Below are 21853 nucleotides of genomic sequence, written 5' to 3'. Positions count from 1 at the left end.
GGGCTATCTTGTGCACTGTCAGATGTTTAACAGCATCTCTGGCCTCCACCCTGGGTCATGACAATCAAAAAATGTCTCCAGACATTGCTAGATGTCCCCTGGGGAGCCAGATGACTCGTGCTTGATTACAGCTGCTTTCAAAGGAATAGGACCAGGGGGAAGAAGAGGCCCTGGAGCTGAGTGTGCTGAGAATGAGTGCTGAGGGGGGGAGGTGTGAATAACTGTGGGGGGGGGGGTGGTGGGGCGGGGTGGGGGAGGGGACTGAGAAGAACCTCTATGAGGTGGCGGTGGCAGGTTGGGGGGCGGGGGCCTGGGCAAGTTCTTCCTGGGAAACTCCCTTCAGAGCTAAGAGCTTCCCCGTATCTCCCAGGAGGAAATTCTAAAGTTTCAAGTTTGTCAGCAGAACAGAAAGAAGAATCTCTCCTAAACGGGAAATAAAGACGTGTCAACATGCTTAAAAGCACTGTAGAAAATAAAAGGGATACACAGAAGAGCCTAATAAAAGAACGGTATGTGGCCTGGTGAAGTGCTAGGAAACAAGAGAAAGACTTACCCATTGAAGAAGATTTGGGCCAGTTTGAAGAGTTCATGGCCCATCTCAACACTGGTTGGCCCGTGGCGAACCTCAACCACTCGGAGACTCTTCTGTAGATGGGCGGCTGACTTCTCCCAGTCCCCTGTAAAGAAAGGAAAATCTGGTTCCAGAAAAGAACCACAGTCAACTGTGGATGAACATTTTCAAGGTAAGGAAAGCTAAATGGAAGTGAGAGCAGCCTCAGTTGAAAGACTAAGAGAGAACCAACCAGACGAGGCTAAGATCATGACCAAACGCACAAGGCAGGGTCATTCCTTGGAGCGGAAGGTGAAGACACACATCTTACCTAAGGCAGCATAGGCCTGGGCCAGGTCATCCTCGATTCCTCCCACCACGCTGTGTTCCGCCAACAGGAAGCTCTCAGCAGCACGCCGGCATCCCAACAACAGCCGAATGGCTCGCTCTATCAATTCAAAGGAAAGTGGGCTCATTACAGACACAAACGCCCCCGTCTTAGAAATGAGAACCCAGCCCTTAAATTCTCTATGGGCTGGGCTGAATGTGGAAATCTCACTTTGTCTCCTTGGGTTGTGATCAACCCACAATTTTTGTTCCAATAAAGCTGTTCTCTTATGTTTTCTCTTTCAATAGCAAAAGGTGCTGGGTGAGGCCTCCCCACATTTACTGTGGGTTTCCAACTTCAGTTTGAAGTGGAATGACTACATTCCATTTAAGATCATTATTTCTCTTGACTCAAAAATCTAAGCTAAAGGTCAACTCTCATAAAAATAGGGTAAATGAATTCCCACGATGTCAAACTCTAAGGCAGAGTTTTCCAAGGTAATGAGGGGTTCCATCACTCCCTTTCTGGAAAAAGCAGGATACTTACACCCATTGGGCACATGCCCCAATGCCCTTTATTTTTCTTATTTTTATTTTTTAAAACATTTATTTATTTATTTTATTCTTGGCTTCGTCAGGTCTTAGTTGCCACACATGGGATCTTTTGTTGTGGTGCGTGGGCTCCAGAGCATGGGCTCAGTAGCTGTGGCGCTCGGGCTCTCTAGTTGTGGTGCACGGGCTCCAGAGTGCTTGGGCTCTGTAGCTGTGGCACGTGGGCTCTCTAGTTGTGGTGCGTGGGCTCAGTAGTTGTGGTGCACAGGCTTAGTTGCCCCGCGGCATGTGGGATCTTAGTTCCCTGACCAGGGATCAAACCGGCCTCCCCTGTGTTGGAAGGCGGATTCTTAACCACTGGACCACCAGGGAAGTCCCCCCACTGCTCTTTAGAAGAGAGATGATGCTCTGATGAGGGCAGAGCAATTTCTCTAGGAAATTAGGTCATGAGGCCCTCGAATTAAAATAAATGACACTGAACTTCTGGATATGCACAAAGATCACGGATGTCAGAGACAACCCGTTAGTCTTTAACTAACTCTCTGATGCCTAAGAGAACAACAGCTTAAATCAGTTGGCCCTTTTTCAAGGACGCCAGGCAAACTGAGCTGGTAAGGGTTTGGTCTCATTGGCCTACAAAGCCATCTTGTGGCTGGCATGGGGATAATTAAATTCAATGCTTCAGTCTTCACCGAGTATCCCTGAATTCAAGGTGATCTCAAAATGAAGAAAAGGGAAGGGGCTGGAGGACCAAAGCAGGGAGCCAGTCTCACCTAGTTCGCCATTTCTGAGAAGCTTCCGGGCCATCCCCACCTGCTGCTGAAGGTCCTGTAGCTGAGAGACTAGGTGATCTCTGCTGACTGATTCCGTACAAGATGCGCTGCCACAGCTCAGAACATCATATCCCTGTGGAAGTCAGTTTTGTCTTTATTCCTGTACCAGAGTCCACTAGCGACACTGCATGCGCTTACATTACAGGATTGCTCCAGAGCTTCTGACCCTATGGGGGAAAGACGCCTGCAGCAACACACCATGGCCAAGGGCAGACTGGATCTGGTTTGATGGCGGCAACTGCAATGAGAGCAGGAGCCGATCCCTGCTTGAGATTTACTTTTTGCAACCAAATTAAACTGGTACAGACCACAATGTCTTTCCATCTTGAGAGCCCCTCTCTTTTTTCTCTTTGGGGCTGGGACTTTGGATGACAGACACATTTCTAGTGGTTATGAAAGAGCCATAAGGAAACCAACAGAAAAAAGGTGCTGGGTGAGGCCTCCCCACATTCGTCCTCGGGCTTGTGACTGCAGCTTTCCAACACAACCAGCTCCACGTTCTACTTACAGCTCTAAGACATTTGCTGTCTTTCAGACGCCAGAATCTGTGGCCCCATTTGGCTGTAGCAACCTGACTTCTCCGGAGGATCCTTTCCCACCCTCCTGAAGTCAGGGCCTGGGGGCTGAGTGGGGAGCACGTGGCTCCGATCTGGCCCAAATGGCTGGGGGGAAACTGTGACTCTGATTTTCCTCCAGATGCAGGTATCAGGTTGATAAAACACAGTACGATTTTTGCCCAGATCTCTGTTAGAGTACATATGTTTTTATCCTTCTGGACCGGGGGAATCTGACGCTGGAGCTGCGAGCAGCCATCTGGTCACCACAGGAGGGAAGTCTGTCTGAGGCTGGGCTGAATAATACAGAAAATGGAGCTGAGGGAGGTGGAAAGGAAAAGTAGGTCTTGGTGACATTATCGGAGCCCCTGGATCACGCTGTATTTGAAGTACCCCTACTCTGGGACTTCTGAGTGATTTACTTGAGCAAATAAATTCCCGGTCTCCCTGAACCCCAAATCAGTTTAGGTGGGATTTTCTGTTCTTTGCAAGAAAGAGATCACTAAATCCAAGCTTTGCCTGTGGCTCCTGCAGGGGGTAATCTATGTGCGGGGAAGGTGGGCAAAAGGGAAGAGAGAGAACTGCTATCAGCACCTCTAAGTCCCAATGGCTTCCTCCTAAAGATTTAAAGCCTTTAGGCTGGATAACTGACCGCCAGGAAAAGCAAAGAGAAGGGAGGGGAGAAAGAGATTCACCTGCAGGAGTGCTCTGCAACGGTGACAACAGAAGGCTTCCCGCCCGGGCCCCTGCGAGGGTCTCTGCTTCTCACGTTCACAAGGGGGACAGTTGCAGTCAAAGAAATACTGAGACCTCAGCTTCTGGCGCCTCTCGGCAACACCCATCCTGCTCTCGTGGGGCCCTGCAGAGACACCACGCTTGGCCAATATTTAAAGCAAGAGAGCATCAAGCACTACTTAAAAAACTTCAGCTTAGCGGAGGGTCTGGTCAATCACTCATCATGCGACAGGGACCTTTCAGTCAAACATTTGTGGAACTAGATATAGAAACAGGCTTCCAAGTTGCGGGGACAGGAAGAAAAAGAAACCAAGAAGTTGTTCCTGGCCTATTTTCAGAATAGGACATTTACAGGGATCAAGCAGGGAGTGTCTAACCGATAGCGCAGATACAACAGGGCCTAGCGAGGAGGCTTTTCTTCCCCATAAGTATGCACTGCCTCTGCCAGGTTGCAGACTCTGCACAGGTGAGGCACCTGCCCTGTGGCTTGCTCAGGCGAATTCACCCTGTCCTTTTCTGCGGGAGAAAGGTGGACAGGAGGGAGGATGGATGGCTCACCATAGCAGTGGAGAATCTCTTGTCCTTTTTTAATCTGCTGAGATGCCCGAACAGTGGCGACGGTGCTAATGAAGGACACGCTGGTATTGGGGCTGCAGGAATGGTTCAGGAGGCTGACGACAGGGAACAGCCCCGTGGCAAGGCGCACCTGCCTGCTGTTCGTAATGAGGTTCTTTTCAGATCCTGAGAGTGCAAGAGGAAAAAGGGAAAAATGTGTCAGGACGCTCATCCTGGCCTCACCCTCCATTCCTCAGAAGATGAGCTGGGCAATCGGGCCTGAAGCGCGGCTGAGTCAGAGCTCCACAAGCTGGATCCGAGATAAATCAGACGGAGCGTGACTCAGAGCAAACTCTGGTTCCCGGGAAGCAAAGCGAATGAGCACGTGAAACGTCCACCAGAATCTTGGAACCTAACTACTGTGTCTCAATACCACAAAAAAATCCAAAGATTAGAATTTATAGAGAGTAATAAAAAAAGAATTATCAGTAGGGAGCCTTCCAGATAGACAGTTTCATAATGTTCATGACAACACGGAAACCAGAGTACCAGATGAGGCTATTTCCTAAAGACTTTTATAGTCCAAGTGCTTTTGTCTAACTGGTCTTTGGTTGGTTAATAGAACAAGTAACCTAATTACTATCCTAAACTAAATAGGCCTGTCATACATTTAAAAAAATCAATATTTCTTATGCTCACCTCTTCATTCTGCCCTTTGTCCCAACTTGATGGGAAATCAGTCAAGCAGTAGTTCTCACTGAAAAAACTCTTTGGACCACTTCTATTCCGGACAGTCTCACGTCCCTAACCATCTCTTCTTTGAAGCACAATTAAACCAGCAATTTAACCACGTGATTGAAAATCAGGAAGGAAGGAAGAAAAAAGCCTCTAAGCAGTGAGGCTACTTCTGCACCAAGGCTCATGCACTTACATTCATGTGTGAATTCTCTGTATTCTGCTGCAGGCCCACTTCCTCTTATTTTAGCCATAGTTCGAACTGGCGTGGTTATTCAGTTTCTCAGCCCACCACAGTCCAGAAACAGAGAACTACTAAGAGGCAGGTTTTCTGCCAATGGCAAAGGAGACGGGGACAGACTGGAGGAGGAGGCAGAAAACTTATACAAGAGTAACAGCCTCAGGCAAACAAAAACACTAGCACCACTCGGAGCTTAACCAGAGGTTCTCAGACTGACCCCATACTTGCACGGGTTTCTGTCATAGCTATCTATGTCTCGGGAGGATGCATGTACAGATAACCTTGGGCATACAGAAAGGCTTAAACTGTGTTCAGCAGCCTTGGTGTAAGCATGAGGAGATAGTGTTTCCGACAAGGCTGGTTGAAATATGAAAGATACTGGTACTTAGAGAGGAACTTTCAGTTTTCTGGAAAACTGATAAGCCATCAGATAATTGTGGTATCACCGTATATGCCAGGAATCTCAATGCACCAATCACCAAATAATGTGGTCTAGGTACCTATGAAATGAATAAAGAAAATACAAACCATCATGTGAAAATGTTCTAGAAAGGAAAACATTAACTATAAGGAATAATATCGTCTCTCTGCAGACGATTCTATTACCTGCTACTGTGGAAGACAAGAATTAGAACAAGTAAATAAAATTCGCAGGGAACCTGAATGACTCAATTTTAGTCGACAATTCTACAAAGTGTATTGAAATCTTTCATTAGAGCTTCTCCTAAAAGCTTAACTGATTTTAGTGTCCCCTCCCCCTCCCCCTTGTCCAATGCCTACCTTCTGGTACATGTACCAATGAGCAGCAGAAATGCTAAAAGGTAAGGAGGCAGCAGGAAGGAGCAGTGCAGGGCACAAACAGTCTGTCGTCTGAATAATCAGCCTCTGCATAATTAGAAGTCGACTTGCATTCCCAACTACTGATACCTGGCAATCTATATTAGAAGAGCTGCTAAAATTTTCCCAGAGAAGATTATCACAATACACATGAGTAATGTCAGCTTCGTGAATTATTTATGGGTTACCCTCTAACAGAAGTAGGCCCAAGAACAGAGTGGGGTGAGTATTTATGTCAGAGTTGAATTTCTCTCTAATTATCTCTATAAAATTAAGTACTGATTTTAAAAATTATTCAATATTTTGCATTAGTCATCTGTTAGCAGAGATCGTAGAAAGTGAGAATGTGTATGTACCTTTACCAAATTTAATATGTGACATTTTGTGCACAAAACAAACAAAAAACAAAAAAAGAGGGCCTGAATATTTTACGAAAAGTGTACCTTGCTAATATTCTTAGTACATTTAGTAAAGAAAAAACGGTTCATTCACAATACTTTCAGAATATACCTATTCTGGTAGATACTTTACAAAACAAGAAATTTTTGTGTAAAAAAAGTAATCAAGGACCCACAGTGAAGGTGGATTCCTTGGTTGCTGAAGAGTGAAAGCAAACGGCAGTGAACTTATCTGAACTTCCATAGAACCTCATTAAGCCTCGTGAATCTAGATACATCACGAATACGCCATTCCCACCTAGAGAGATACACACACACCAAGGTCTGGAATGCCATCAGTGGCCAGTTCTATCCCTGAAGATAAGTACCAAAGAGAGATTTCTGAGGAACTTTGATTAAATAGGATTTATACAAAGATAATAACATACATTTTTATAGGTTTTTGTCAAAGTCTATCCAAGTTAACACTTTAATCCTTCTTCTGTGCTACTAATGAAACAGCTGCTAATGAAATTCAATGAGAACACTAAACTAGGAGGTGTTGGAACCCCAAAGAAATAATAAAAAGGGATGAAACAAGATTAGAAATATTAGCAGATTGAGACAAAATTAGACTGAATTAAAAAATGAAAGCGAACATTGCTGGTGGGTGTGTAACTGGTACAACTTTCCTGGAGGGCAATTTTGCAATATGTATCAAGTGCCTTAAAAATGTTCATGTAAAAAAATGCTCTTATCATTTGAACTATTTTGTTTAAAGGAACTAATTAAATTAAAAAAGAAATACATGGCAGTGGGAAAAAAATTAAAAAACTGAAAATTATAGAGAAAATAACAGTCATTTATAATCCTCTCAGTCACCTATAAGACTTTGGTGCATTTTCTTACAGTCTTCTTTCTAGCCTTATATATGGACTTTTAACATAATTGGCAACATGGTGCACATGGTGATTTGTAAGTTATTTCTTTTTTTTTTTTTTTTTTTGCGGTACGTGGGCCTCTCACTGTTGTGGCCTCTCCCGTTGCGGAGGCTCAGCGGCCACGGCTCACGGGCCTAGCCACTCTGCGGCATGTGGGATCTTCCCGGACCGGGGCTCGAACCCGTGTCCCCTGCATTGGCAGGCGGACTCTCAACCACTGCGCCACCAGGGAAGCCCCTGACTTGTTTTTATGGAATTATTTTGATAACTTTTTCAATTTCTTCTACAATTACTAGATTTTTAAAGTATTTTCCTCCCTCTGGAAAAGCTTAGGCAATTTATATTTTTCCACAAAGTTGTTTATTTACTATTTTCAAATTCAATAATCTAAAATTGTATTAAATATTTGCTATAAATTTTAGAATAAATTTATATTACTGGCTATATCCTCTTCATCGTTTCTAATTTTGTGGCGTTTTCCCCTAGATTTCTTAATTAGATTTGCCAAATCTTTGTCTCTATCAGGAGTCTGTAACCTGTAGCCTTGTGCCAAATCCTGCCTGGTGCCTCTTTTTGTATATATGTGGTCTAAGAATGGTTTTGACTTTTTTTTTTTGGCCACACCATGAGGCTTGTGGAATCTTAGTTCCCCGGTCAGGGACTGAACCTGGGCCCTCGGCAGTGAGAGCGTGGAGTCCTAACCACTGGACCACCAGGGAATTCCTGCTTTTATGTGTTTTAAGTGGTTGACAAAAGGTGAAAGGAATAATTCTCGTGACATGAAAAATTTTAGGAAATTCAACTTTCAGTGTCAATAATAAACTTTTATTGGAGTCTAGCCAGGCGCATTCATCTGTATACTTTCTACAGTTGCTTTCATGCTACAAGGGCAGTTGAGTAGTTGCAAAAGAGACCATACGGCCTGCAAAGCCCCAAATATTTACTATGTGGCGCTTTACAGAAAAAGTTGGCCAAACCCTGGTCTATAGGACACAAGCTTTGGTGGATATATCTCTGAACCCCCTATTTTATTATGTTATCTTGGTTTCCAGATCCTTATTGTTAATATATTTGATCAAAGTCAGAGTGGTATATTAAAGTTTCTTATAACTATGGAGTTTTTGCCAGTTTCTCCTTGTATACTCAGTCATTTTTGTTTTATAGACACAATCTCTATGTTCCCGAGAGCTAAGGTTGATGATACATTGCAGAAGAGTCTCCTTTACAAAAATAAAATGCCTTCTTTGTTTTACTATATATCGCACCTTGAGCCCTACTGTTTCATATTAATATTAATACCCTGATTTACTTGTGATTCCTGACATGTCTTGCCCACTTTGTGTTAAGTGTCACTTTTGTAAACAGAATATACTCGGATTTTAATCTTTTTGACCCATTCTGAAAGATTAATTTAAGAGTTTAGTCCATTTTTATTTACTATTATACACTCATTTTTATCATCTCCCTATCTTTTGCTCTGTGAACTATTTTTTTTAATGTTTTTTGTTTTTTCCCTAGAATGAAGGGAAAGGTTTACAACAAATTTAAAATTTACTAGAATAAAGTTACCACCATGTGAATAACTGTTTTTAATTTTAAAAATATAGAACAGTTCAAAGAAAAATGTAGCAATCACCCATATTTCCACTATCAGAATTCATCACTGTTAAATAAGATTTTGGTATTTTTACTTCTAGTGTTATTTTTTTCTATGTGTATATATATATATATATATATATTTAAAACATCATATAAATAAGAATAAATCATGCATAAAATATTAGAACCTCATAGATGAAGACAGAGTCTCCAATCCTCTTTCCGTCACTCCAGGTCTCCAGTATTATGCTACATATCTATTTTTCTAGTCCTTTTTAGCCACAGAAAGTACACGTATTTCTGGCTATACACAGTCTTCCTACCAAACTTCACTCTTAACAACTTGTGAAAAATTTTACTCAACACCTGCTAGGCAAATAAAAAATGGACTGTAATGAAATCTCATGCACGGGGAGCAACAAATTTTAGGCTAAGATTCTCTGACTGTAAGAGGGAGGCCAATGAAGGAAGGTGGCTGGAAAACACTTTCGTTTGTCCCTATCGCTCTGCCATCCTGCCTCAGGGATTCAGCCTGAGTGAGTGGCCACTGCTACTGTTTACCCAGAAAATAGTTTCCATAGTTTTTAGAGCTACTGACATTTACATCTTTTTTGTATGTTCTACTAAGTATTTTAGAGGCAAGACACAACAGAATCGAGAGTTGGCAGCTTCCTGCCGTATTATCTGGAAGCTCCATATACTATCTTTTATATTCAGAGAAACAAAAAATGAAAACAGTAGTTTTTAAAATGCCAGTGAATGTACCCTAGGGGAAACGTAATTCTGGAAAAACACTCAACGGATACGTATTTTAGAAGGTAGCAATGGCTCAAAGCAGCAAAAGCAGAGAAGGAAACGGAGACTAGCTTGCAGTGTGATTCTGTTGTATCACGGGATGAGGCCAGTGCTATCTCTGGATGTTCCACGCACTTCAGGATGCGGAATTGAGTCCTGCCCCAGAATACCTCTAGTGAAATACTATACACTATATAACTTGGCAGCTGAATTAAAATTAAAGACAAAAATATATAAACAAAAGGTTGACAGAATTCTAGATTACCTAATATGACACGATCAGAAGAGTTAAGCATGTATATAGTTCAGTGAAGCCACATTTAATATTAATCTGCCTATAAATCCTAGGTGTAGATATGACCTAATTCCTCCCCTCCACAGGGTTAATTAGGAAATTGAGAAAAGTATAATGAGCTGATTGAATCGAAACACATTATCTGCTAAAATGGAGATCACACAATAGAAATACTGGAAACACCATTTCTTTTCTAATAATAGTACCCATTGTCAGTACAGTCGTATTAGAGATGGCACTCATGATGCTGGGCACGTGCAACCTCCCCATCTACCTTAACAGCCTCTACTATAGGGTCTGGTTCAGGAAAGCAGGGCTAGGCTGGTCTGTGTCTAGAGGTGGCCCCCAGATTTTTGGCCCCCTGACCAGAAGCCAGCCCAAACACAGGCTGGCCAACAGCTTACGGCAGCATTGTGTGAAAAGCTGTGATGGGCCAGATTCCTCTCTCGGAAATTTAAAACAGAAGAATGGGAGAAAACCTGGCAATTGAAAACAGAAGAGAGTAGCTGAGTCAAAGGAGTGAGTTAAGATTCTGATACCTTAACTACAGACCCTGCTCCTTCTGCAGTCTTGTTTATCCGTTGTTTCAGCTTTCCTCCACAATCAGAAATTAATAGTGTACTAGGTTTCTTTTTTAAACAGTGTAGTTTTTTTTTTAAGATTTTTTTTTTGATGTGGACCATTTTTTTTTTAAGTCTTTATTGAATTTGTTACAATATTGCTTCTGTTTTATGTTTTGGTTCCTTGGTCATGAAGCCCGTGGGGTCTTAGCTCCCCGACCAGGGATTGAACTTGCACCCCCTGCATTGGAAGGCGAAGTCTCAACCGCTGGACTGCCAGGGAAGTCCCCTCCCCCACCTTTTTTTTTTTGGTAATAGGGTTTTAAAGTATTTTTACAAACAAACACATCAGCTTCACAACTCCGTAAAGTTAGGTGCGATTAAACCATCCGTTTTACAAGTGAGAAAGCTGAGGCAGAGTAGGATCAAAATAATTTGAGGTCACATAGCTTCGCAATGGCATAATCGTAAGACAGTTGTTTTTTCCCTTAGGCCACTGATTTGTTTGAATGCTACTGTTCTCTTTACAGTCCTTTCTCCGCAAACATTAGCTACATCAAGAAGAATATTGTAAGGCAGAAAAAAGAGTTTCCCTCTTACCTGTTTGCTGTATGGTTGTTATTGCCTGAGCATTACACTGTAGCTGTAACATGTGTCTCAGCATGGCCACTCCCCAAATATTCAACTCTGGATACAACACAGGAGCCGCTGCTGCTTTCAGCTTAGATGATCTCAGGCCTGTTGTGAAGGCCTGCAGACTGGCTGCTCCGAGCTGCCTGCACAGTGCAGAAACACTCAGAGCACAGAGGAATTTGTGTACAGGGCTATGGCTTCCGGTATGGGGTAAAAGGCTGAAGACAGCATTATAATTATTTTCATACTTCCCGTTAATATCACACCCAGGAATCGGGGTCTCAACTGTTTTGCCCTTGTTTTTACTCTCCCCTCCCAGGTCATAGCTGAGTATTTGCGCCAGATTCTTGCTTTCAGGTAAACAGGTATCCCTGTTGGTAATCTCACCACAAAGCTTATTTATGACTTTGCCAGCTTCCTCAAATCTAGCTAAAAGAGTCGACCTCAGGGCAATGTGGCAAAAAACACCCAGTGTGAGAAGCAGCCCCCCTAGAGAACACTCTATACTATGGTAGAGATCCCAGGCCTGCTGCAAACACTCTTGGCTGCAATACTTGGCATAGCTGCACCCATCACAGGGAACTGGGGCCAAAGTGTGCTTCAAACATCGGTGACAGTAGAGGTCCCCATTGGTAGCTCTGGTATCCCACTTGCTCTCGAGGCCACGATGCCATGGTGGCATTTCTCCTGGGTTAAGGACACTCACAAAAGCATCCTCTTTCACCAGAAGCTCTCCTGGGAGAATATCTTTTGTGGCAACCAGACAGCGGCCTTTTAAAGGGTCTGTACATAAGCTGACAGATGATGATGTGCTGGAAATCTGTTCATTCTCTTCCCTTAGGTCCATATCCTCCAAGGCTTTGGTTAGAGCTGCTGGGGAGGTTTCTGTGAGATTCTCCTTTTCCTGTACCTTTACCTTCAGACGACAGAGGGTTCTCTGCAGAACCTGAAATTGGGAAGCTGCTAGGGTTGGTTTGGCAGCAAAGTTACTTTCAAGATCACTGATGGTCTGGCTTGCCTCGTGTGGTCTCCCCAGGGTCACCAGACACTCCGCCTTACGCAACAGCAACTTGGGTTGCAATCTTTCTGGATATCCATGCGTCTGTGCTCTGACGATGTCTTTAAGGCATGTCTGCAAACAGAAAGAAAATCCCAAAATGACCCTTGGTCCCTACTCTTAAATGTCCACTTGAAAGTCTTAACAAAAATCTACAAGTTAAGGATTATTAAAAATGGAACAACTACAATCATGTGCTTATTTCTTTAAATCATATTCTACTGTGATCTTTTTTTTGCGGTACACGGGCCTCTCACTGTTGTGGCCTCTCCCGTTGCGGAGCACAGCCTCCGGACATGCAGGCCCAGCGGCCATGGCTCACGGGCCCAGCCGCTCCGCAGCATGTGGGATCTTCCCGGACCGGGGCACGAACCCATGTCCCCTGCATCGGCAGGCGGACTCTCAACCACTGCGCCACCAGGGAAGCCCTACTGTGATCTTTTAATTGAATGATTAGAAACAGATGCTGAAGATATTATGTTTAACTGTCATTAAATATTTCTGATTCTAAGGAAAAAAGTCTTACAGATAGAAGAAGCATAGTATGATGATTAAGAGGGCATCCCAGTACAGACTCTGCCTCTTGCTAGCTGTATGACCTTGTGCAAATGAATTAATTTCTCAGTGTCTTAGTTTTCTCATCTGAAAAACAGGGATAATAATACCTCACAGGATAGAAATAAAAATGAAAATAAGGTAATATATCTAAAGTGTTAAAAAGATGCCTGGAACACAGTATGTGCTCAATACATGGGAATCATTATTGTAAGAAGTAACAATATAGGGAAGTTATAAAGGGCTAAATGTTTCACAAGGTCTTCCCACTGCTGTCTATAGTAGCCCAGGCCTTTCTTGCTTAGGGCCTGGACTTAGATTCTTGCTCTTCTCTCTTAGTCCAAAGGGCTTAAGTGTGAACTTGCGGTGACTCAAATAGTTCTTAACTCTAGGGTATACTTTAAATTTTTGTAGAATTCCAAAATGGATGTGCCCAAGTGGCATTTTAGAGTTTGTCCTTAGACCTCAATTTGGGGATAAGGAGGAAGCCACTCATCTGAAGTCCCCCCACTCAACAGGCATTTCAGTGCAACTTTTACTTTCCCACTCAAAATTTATATTGAGGGTGAGACTTATTATTGCAGGGATATTCTTGAACATGCTCATCTACTTATTAAAAAAAAAACACCCTGAACAAGTAAATAGTTTGCACACACTTGGAACCTGAAGTATTATTAGCAACGTATCTCATAGCTGATCTTGACACTGAGCATTGCTGACCCACTGGATAGAGTCCACGGCCCTGGGGAATGTGCATGTCTCTTTTTTACCAACCCACACTACCCCATGTAATCACCTGAGACAGGTGAAGTGAATCCGGAGAAAGAACAAGTTCGGGAAGTATCAATTTGCTTCCAATTCAACCAGTTCCAATTTTAGCTTTCTAATGTAGAAGCAGGGATGAAAGTCTAATCTTCCAAGGAACCCCCCTGCAGATCCTCTCCACTCATACCAGGCATCCTGATACTCACCTCATACTGACCCAGGTGGAAGAGGGCTGCAGAGCGATTGGCGTAACACAGTGAAATGTCCTCAGAGTTGGGCCTTGAATGCGATACTCCCTGCAGAACAATGAACCGGTTAAAGGTATACATGGAAACTAGCACCTTTAGAGATGTTTTTTTTTTTTTTTCCAGATAATAGGGGCTCTGCTACTAAAGACTGTATGAAATTGGGTAAGTTACTGGATCTCTTTGTGCTTCACCTGCTTCATTTTTAACTACCTTAGAGCAGAGGTGTGAAGATCAAGTGAGGAAATAAATAGGTAAAGCACTTTGAAGACAGCAGCTTCAGACACGGCTTCAGCCACAAACAGTACTAAAGGTAACTGAAAACTGAGGAGCATAATCCGGCACATAACCGAAGTGTGAGTGGAACAAACAGAAATTCACAAATGAAGAAACACGAATGATACGTGGGAAACAATTCATATACAGAGAGTCAAATACATGAAAATGAAAGCAGAAAAGGGCTACTTTTTTCTACCACCAAATTGGCAAGGATTAATAATAATCATAAAGGTGGGACTTCCCTGGTGGCGCAGTGCTTAAGAATCCGCGTGCCAATGCAGGTGACACAGGTTCGAGCCCTGGTCCGGGAAGATCCCACATGCTGCGGAGTAACTAAACCCGTGCGCCACAACTACTGAGCCTGCGCTCTAGAGCCCACGAGCCACAACTACTGAAGCCCGCGTGCCTAGAGCACGTGCTCTGGAACAAGAGAAGCCACCGCAATGAGAAGCCTGTGCACCCACAGAACAGTAGCCCCCGCTTGCTGCAGCTAGAGAAAGCCCGGGTGTAGCAATGAAGACCCAAACACAGCCCAAAAGAATTTTAAGAAGTAAAAATAAAGGTGGCATCTCCAATCACTGGAGAAAAGATAGGGATTATTCTATAAAAGTATTGGGACAAGTAGCCACTGAGGAAAAATAAAGTTGGGTCTCGATATATGATAATAAAACTTTCATTAGGATAAATAACAAATGGATCGAAATCTTAATATAAAAATTGAAACTATAAGAGCACCAGAAGAAACTATATAATCTAAAGTGATGTTGGAGTCAGAAATACCTTTCTAATTATGACACAAAACCCAGAAGTCATAAAAGGTTAATGAATTTGACCACATAAAAATAAAAAATTTATTGGTAGCAAAAAACCAATAAAAGCAATATCAAAAGACAAATGCTGAACTGGAAAAAATATCTGCAACTCCTATTACAGGCAAAGGGCTCATTTCTTTACTTTATGAACAGTTCCTACAGATCAATACGATGGCAACCAATAATTCAGTAGGAAAATAAGCAAATGATATGAACAATTCTAATGGGAAATATAAATGGCTCTTAAACAAACGAAAAGATGCTCAGCCTCATTCATAATCAGCAAAATGCAAATTAAAACTCTACTGAGATGCCATTTTTTACTTATGAGATTCGCAAAGAAGTAAAACTGATAGCATACTGAGTTGGCATAGGAGTGGGATAATGGTCATTCTCATACACTGCTAGTGGGAGTGTAAATTGGTCTCACAATTACGGAGGCAATTGAGCAATATATATCTCTTAATACATATATCTATATCTCCATTGACCCAGCAATTCCTCTTCTAGGGATTTATCCTACAGATATAATCCTTTATCCTATAGATATGTGCAAAATAACATACATGCAAAGTTTCTCATCACAGAATTGTCTGAAGTAACAAAAGATAGGAAAAAAGGTAAACAGTGATCTAAAGGACTCTAATGAAATAAATTACTATTATATCCATATAACAGAATATAAGTGGAAAAAGCACAGTGCTGAACTGTGTGTACAGAATGTTATTTATATAAAAAGAGTATGTGTGTGCAGGAGTGGGAGATTATTTGTTTTTATTTATATACGCTGGAGCACCTCGGGAAAGATAGCTTTAACAGTGCTAGCTTCTGGGGATGGGAAACGAGTGGCTGGGGGACAGAGGAAGTAGACTGCACTCTATACTCTTGCATCTTAAAAAATTCTAACTATGTAAACACCTTCCTATTCCAAAATAAAAAGATAAAATAATGTTAATAATACCAAATAACCAATATTGCTTAGGATATAGAGAAATGAACATTCCCATACTCTGCTAGAAGGGATGTAACTAGTTTTTTCCTGAAGAATGATTCAGCAACAAGGGGCAAAGGCCTTAAAAAAAAAAACAACATTCAGTTGACCAAGCAATTGCCCTTCTAGGAATTTATCCTTAGGAAATAGTCAGGTGTGTACAAATATTCACATAGAAAGATGCTCCTTGCAGCTTTGTGATACCAAACACTCTGCCAACACTAGGTGTTAAATCAAGTATAGTCCTCTGTAATGGAACACTACGCCAGCTGTAAAAAATCATGTTTTAGTGGAAAATTTAATAACATGAGAAAACGGTCACAATAAATTGTTGAGGGGAAAAAAAGCAGGTTACAAAAAAAAAAACAGTAAGTACAGTATTATCACCACTTTGTACAAGAAAAACATATTTTCAGAGGAAAAAGTGGCTGGCTGGATATAAGCAAAAATGTTAACAGTGCTTATCACTGGTTATGGGATTTTTTCTTACTTTTTATGCTTCTCTATATTTTCCAAGTAAGCATATATTACATTTACAATCAGCCAAAAACAACAAATATTATTTTTAAAAAAGAAAGAAAATAGCAGCTCTATGGAAAACTGCAAAGTACCACAATCAACAAAATACTAGTTTCATGAAATAGGAAGGTTCCATTTTTTTGTCTGATTTCACTTTTTAGTTTATTTTCCTTGAACAGCTTCCCCTGTGCTCACATTTCTGACACACATGCATACAGCTGAAGAAAGATTAGCTCTGAAAAAGAACTACTACTAAGCCATTTATCAGTGATCATTACATCTAATGGATTTTAGTTCTTCAGCAATCACTAATGCTCATGTTATGCAGCATTACAAAGCAGGGCTTTTATCAATTTTAGACGATGCTGTTGTAGGTCTGATGGTTTTTGGAAAACTAATTCCAAACTTTAAGCATAGGGCTGTTAAAGATGCAGAGTAGGGGGTACACTCTTCAAATTCACACTCATTCTTTCAAGATACAGGGTTCACAGACCTGGTTTAAGAGGTTGATATATTCTTGCTTTAAACCCATATTTATCTCTAAAAAATTATGGAAGGAAATCTCTCAGGGATCTTATTCCAGTTTCTACTCTGGAAGCAGGACAAGAGCAACAGATTGTTAAAAGCCACTATTCCTCCTTGAAATCTAGTTCACTGATGGTTAGTGTAGTAATTTTAAGTATTTGTTGACAGCCTTCAAAATGCAGTTCAACTGGGCTGTGGCAATTGAGCTTATTTTCCTTCCTAACTTTACCTAAGTCATACTGGCTATAAGCTAACATGGCGGCCAACCAAAAATCCAGCTGTTCTCTAAATTGGGACTATCACACCAACAGCCTCATCGGTTATTCAGACAAAAAAGGCACACAATTCAGTAAGAGCTGACAGACATGGAGGAGGCAGGCCAAGGCATCCAACAAGACTTGCTACACTGTGTCTGAAGGAATATGAGAATCGAAGTTTCTTGATGGAATTCAGGACGTACAATACAAACTATCCTTTGTTTCAGAATATGACCAAAAGCTGAGTTGTGCCAGTTTTCTTTTTCAAATCCAATCCAAAATTAATAGGCAAAGCTACTAGTGGCTACACAATTCACAATTCAGCAGTAACGGTTCTTTCTTTTGAAGAAATATGCATCGGTAAATTGCTGAGACAGCCCCTCCTGCTGAGCTGTGCCGGGGGTGGGGGGGTGGCCCGGTCATCTTACCTTAGAGTACAGCACTGTGGCTCCCATATAATCCTTCTTCTGAAATTTTTTGTTTCCTTCTTCTCTGTAGAAAAGGGGAGCGTTGGGGTCCTTTCCAACAAGGTAACCTCTAGAAAGCCTTTTTAAAAACATCTCATCCTCCGGTCTTCATGAAGAAAGAACAACCACAACAACAAAAAACACAAATTTGTTATTTCTAGGAAAACTCCTAACCATTGCACTTGAAACAGGAGTGAATACCTACAAAATACTGGGACAAAAGAGGTTGGATGTGTTATGTAATGTGACTGGGGGGAAAAATCTTTGGTCTCAGAGACATAGGGACTGGAATTTCTATTAGGACAGAATATAAGTTTTTTATTCAGTTACTGGCCAATAAACCATTCCTTGGATAATGCATTATATAGAAGCTTGGGTGTGGAGAAGGACATAATACACAAGTCTTTGCACCAAGGTATACTTGCCACCTAAACTTTGTTGAAAATACCTGAGTGAATGGATGACAGAGGGGAGGGAGGGAGAGAAGGGGGAGGGAGAGACAACGAGGGGGGGGGAGGGAAGGCAGAGGGAAGGAGGAGGAGGAAGAGGAGGAGAAGGAAGAAGAGGAAGAGACAGGATGAATCATAAAGTAAATGTAGTGAAATGTTAACATTTGGGGAATCTGAAAGAAGGGCATTGCACAACAATTCTTTATCCTATTTTTGCAAGTAAATCTGAAGTTATTTCAACCTGCAAAGTTTTTAAAAACAACTATATGAATTCTCTAATGTATAAATACACAAACATACAACTTTATTCCAATAAAAAGAAATGGTATAGAATAACCTAGACTATACTCTTTGACTATACAATGCAATGAAGCAAAATATGAATAACATGGGAACTAAAAATTCTCTTAAGCAACTCCTGGGTCAAAGGGGAAATCAAAGACAAAACTGCAGAATGTTTAGAAAAGTGTTTTTCAAATTTTTGTTTACAAAGACCCACAAGAAGAAATACCTTTCATGGGCTTCCCTGGTGGCGCAGTGGTTAAGAATCCGCCTGCCAATGCAGGGGACACGGGTTCGAGCCCTGGTCTGGGAAGATCCCACAGGCCGCAGAGCAACTAAGCCCATGCGCCACAACTACTGAAGCCCACGCACCTAGAGCCCGTGCTCGGCAACAAGAGAAGCCACTGCGATGAGAAACCGGCGCCACAACGAAGAGTAGCCCCGGCTCGTGGCAAACAGAGAAAGACCGCGCACAGCAACAAAGATCCAACGCAGCCAAAATTAAAAAATTAAAAACAAAAAACCCAAAAAGGCAGTAATGGAACGACAACAACGACAACAAAAAAGAAATACCTTTCACATTGTGATTCAGTAAGCTGCATCTGTGTATGGTATATATGTGGAAATTTCACAAAACACTATTGATCCGTAAGTTAATATCAAATATTTTATTAATATTTAAACACAATACAGAAAAAAATATCAAAATAAATAACACAAAAAGAAAAATAAGGAAAGATTTTATTTAATTCAGAAGGTGTGCTTGCCTGTTCAAAATTTATTCCAGTCCAGAAACTATGAGGACAATACCCCACGAATATCTGGTACAACACAGATCCTATTCTTTGTTCTGTTTGTTTTTATGTTGTTTTAAATTAGGTTAAACCTGAAAACCCTATTCAAACAAAGAAGCTGTGGTGAACAGTAATAATAGCGAAATTCTTCTTGCCTAACAATGGATATTCTTTAATCTTAATCCAAAATGATGACAAACTCAATGTGTTTGTAATTGCTCTTCAGTGTAATTAAGAACTAAGCTGCAATAATTCATTCTTCTAGGACCAGGTTTAACTCAGTAATTAAAGTTTTGAAAAGCTTTCTTTTTTTAGTATTTCAAATTTTCTTCTGGAATGTTATGATAAAAAATTTGTGGAAGTGAGATGGAACAATTTTCTAATTAATTTTTTTATTGTGCTAAAATATTTAAAAACTTGTCATTTTAACTAAAGTATATAGTTCAGTGGCATTAAGTACATTCACAATATTGTGCGATTGTCACCGCTATCCATTTCCAGAACTTTTTCACCAGCCCAAACTAGAACTCTGCACTCATTAAATGATAACTCTCTATTCCTCCCTCTCCCCAGCCCCTGATAACCTCTATTTCACTTTCTGTTTCTACGAGTTTGTCTACTCTAGGTACTTCATGTAAGTGGAATGGTAAAGTATTCATCCTTTTATGTCTGGCTTCTTTCACTTAACATAATGTTTCCGAGGTTCATTCCTTTTTATAGCTGAGTAATATTCCATTATATGTATATATCACAGTTTATCCATTCATCTGTTAATGGACATTTGGGCTATTTTCACTCTTGGCTATTATGAATACTGCTCTGAACATTGGTGTGCAAATAAATCTGTTCAAGTCCCGTTTTCAATTCTTTTGGGTATAAACCCAGAAGTAGGATTGCTGGATTATATACTAATTCTTTTTTTTTCTAAGTTGGTGCCTTACTTGTCTTTTTAAAAAATTAATTAATTAATTAATTAAATTTCTGGCAGCATTGGGTCTTCGTTGCTGCATGCGGGCTTTCTCTGGTTGCATCAAGCAGGGGCTACTCTTCATTCTGGTGCGTGGGCTTCTCATTGCGGTGGCTTCTCTTGTTGTAGAGCATGGGCTTTAGGCTTTCAGGCTTCAGTAGTTGCTGCACGCAGGCTCAGTAGTTGTGGCCCACGGGCTCTAGAGCTCAGGCTCAGTAGTTGTGGCACACAGGCTTAGTTGCTCCGCGGCATGTGGGATCTTCCTGGACCAGGGCTCGAACCTCTGTCCCCTGCGTTGACAGACGGATTCTCAACCACTGCGCCACAGGGAAGTCCCAGTAATTCTATTTCTAATTATTTGAGGAACTGCCATACTGTTTTTCATAGTGGCTGTACCATTTTACATTCCCACCAACAATGCACAAGGGCTCCAATTTCTCCACATCCTCACCAACACTTGTTATTTTCTGTTTTATTGTTTTGGATAGTAGCCATCTAATGAGTATGAGGATAATAAGGTATCTTGTTGTAGTCTGATTTGCATCCCCCTAATGATTAGTGATGTTAAGAGCATCTTTTCATATGCTTATTTCACGTGCTTATCTTCTTCGAAGAAATATCTATGCAAGTCCTTTGCCCATTTTTAAAAAAAATTTACTTATTTAGTTTGGGCTGTGTTGGGTCTTTGTTGCTGCCCACGGGCTTTCTCTAGTTGCGGTGAGTGGGGGCTCTTTGCCCATTTTTAAACTGGGTTTTTTGTTGTTGTCGTTGAATCTTAGGAGTTCTTTATATGGTCTGGATATTAATCCCTTAGCAGATGTATGATTTGCAATATTTTCTCCCATTCTGTGGGTTGCCTATTTAACTCTGTTGATATTGTCACTTGATGCACTAAATATTTTACTTCTCATGAAGTCTGATTTGCCTATTTTTTTCTTTTGTTGCCTGTGCCTTTGGTGTCATAGCCAAGAAAAAGATGCCAAATCCAGTGTCACAAGCCTTTGGCTTATGTTTTCTTCTAAGAGTTTTATGATTTTAGCTCTTAAGTTTAGGTCTTTGAGTTATTTTGAGTTAGCTTTTGCATATGGTGTAAGGTAAAGGTCCAACTTCATTCTTTGGCATGTAGAGTCTAACTAGGAAGCAGATAGAAAGAACCAAGTTCCTTCTTCTAGCCGTGCCTTCTCTTTCTAGAGCCCTAGAGAGGTAAAGCCTCTTATAAGGTCAATTGGCAAAGCAGAAAGTCCCAGCCCCAGCAGAGAGTACAGAAGATCAGAGCTGAGAAACTGTAGCTTAATAAGTTGCACACATTCACACATACACTTTTTTTTTTCCTGAAAGTAAGTGCACTCATCATGGAAATTCACCTCTAAATATTTCAGCATGCCTCTGCTAAGAATAAGGACATTCTCCTATATCTTGATATCACAATATCATTATCATGCCTAAAAAATTAACACTAGGGACTTCCCTGGTGGCACAGTGGTTGAGAATCCGTCTGCCAAGGCAGGGGACACAGGTTCGATCGCTGGTCCAGGAAGATCCCACATGCAGTGGAGCAACTAAGCCTGTGCACCACAACTACTGAGCCTGAGCTCTAGAGCCTGCAAGCCACAACTACTGAGCCCACGTGCCAAAACTACTGGAGCCCACGCGCCTAAAGCCCGAGCTCCGTAACAAGAGAAACCAATGCAGTGAGAAGCCCGAGCACCGCAACAAAGAGTAGCCCTTGCTTGATGCAACTAGAGAAAGTCCACGTGCAGCAACGAAGAC

At 41.5% G+C, this 21853-nt stretch overlaps 1 protein-coding gene across 3 annotated transcripts in view; it reads right to left on the bottom strand.

The window, feature by feature from the left end:
• Nucleotides 1–21853, bottom strand: part of SMYD4 (SET and MYND domain containing 4) — a 38008-nt gene that overhangs the window by 1708 nt on the left and 14447 nt on the right. For all 3 annotated transcript variants that reach the window (XM_079903522.1, XM_079903523.1, XM_079903524.1), the window contains 8 exons: nt 17553–17697; nt 13703–13792; nt 11087–12251; nt 4110–4292; nt 3512–3675; nt 2203–2335; nt 882–998; nt 554–677 (listed from right to left, as the gene is read on the bottom strand). In XM_079903522.1, coding sequence (XP_079759648.1) covers nt 554–677; nt 882–998; nt 2203–2335; nt 3512–3675; nt 4110–4292; nt 11087–12251; nt 13703–13792; nt 17553–17697 — 2121 coding nt within the window. The remainder of the gene's footprint in view (nt 1–553; nt 678–881; nt 999–2202; nt 2336–3511; nt 3676–4109; nt 4293–11086; nt 12252–13702; nt 13793–17552; nt 17698–21853) is intronic.

The sequence above is a fragment of the Stenella coeruleoalba genome (assembly GCF_951394435.1).
Source record: "Stenella coeruleoalba genome assembly, chromosome: 19".
In the NCBI taxonomy this organism is placed as follows: domain Eukaryota; kingdom Metazoa; phylum Chordata; class Mammalia; order Artiodactyla; family Delphinidae; genus Stenella; species Stenella coeruleoalba.
The sequence above is the reverse complement of the archived record's forward strand: the minus strand, read 5'-3'. Positions and strand labels throughout refer to the sequence as shown.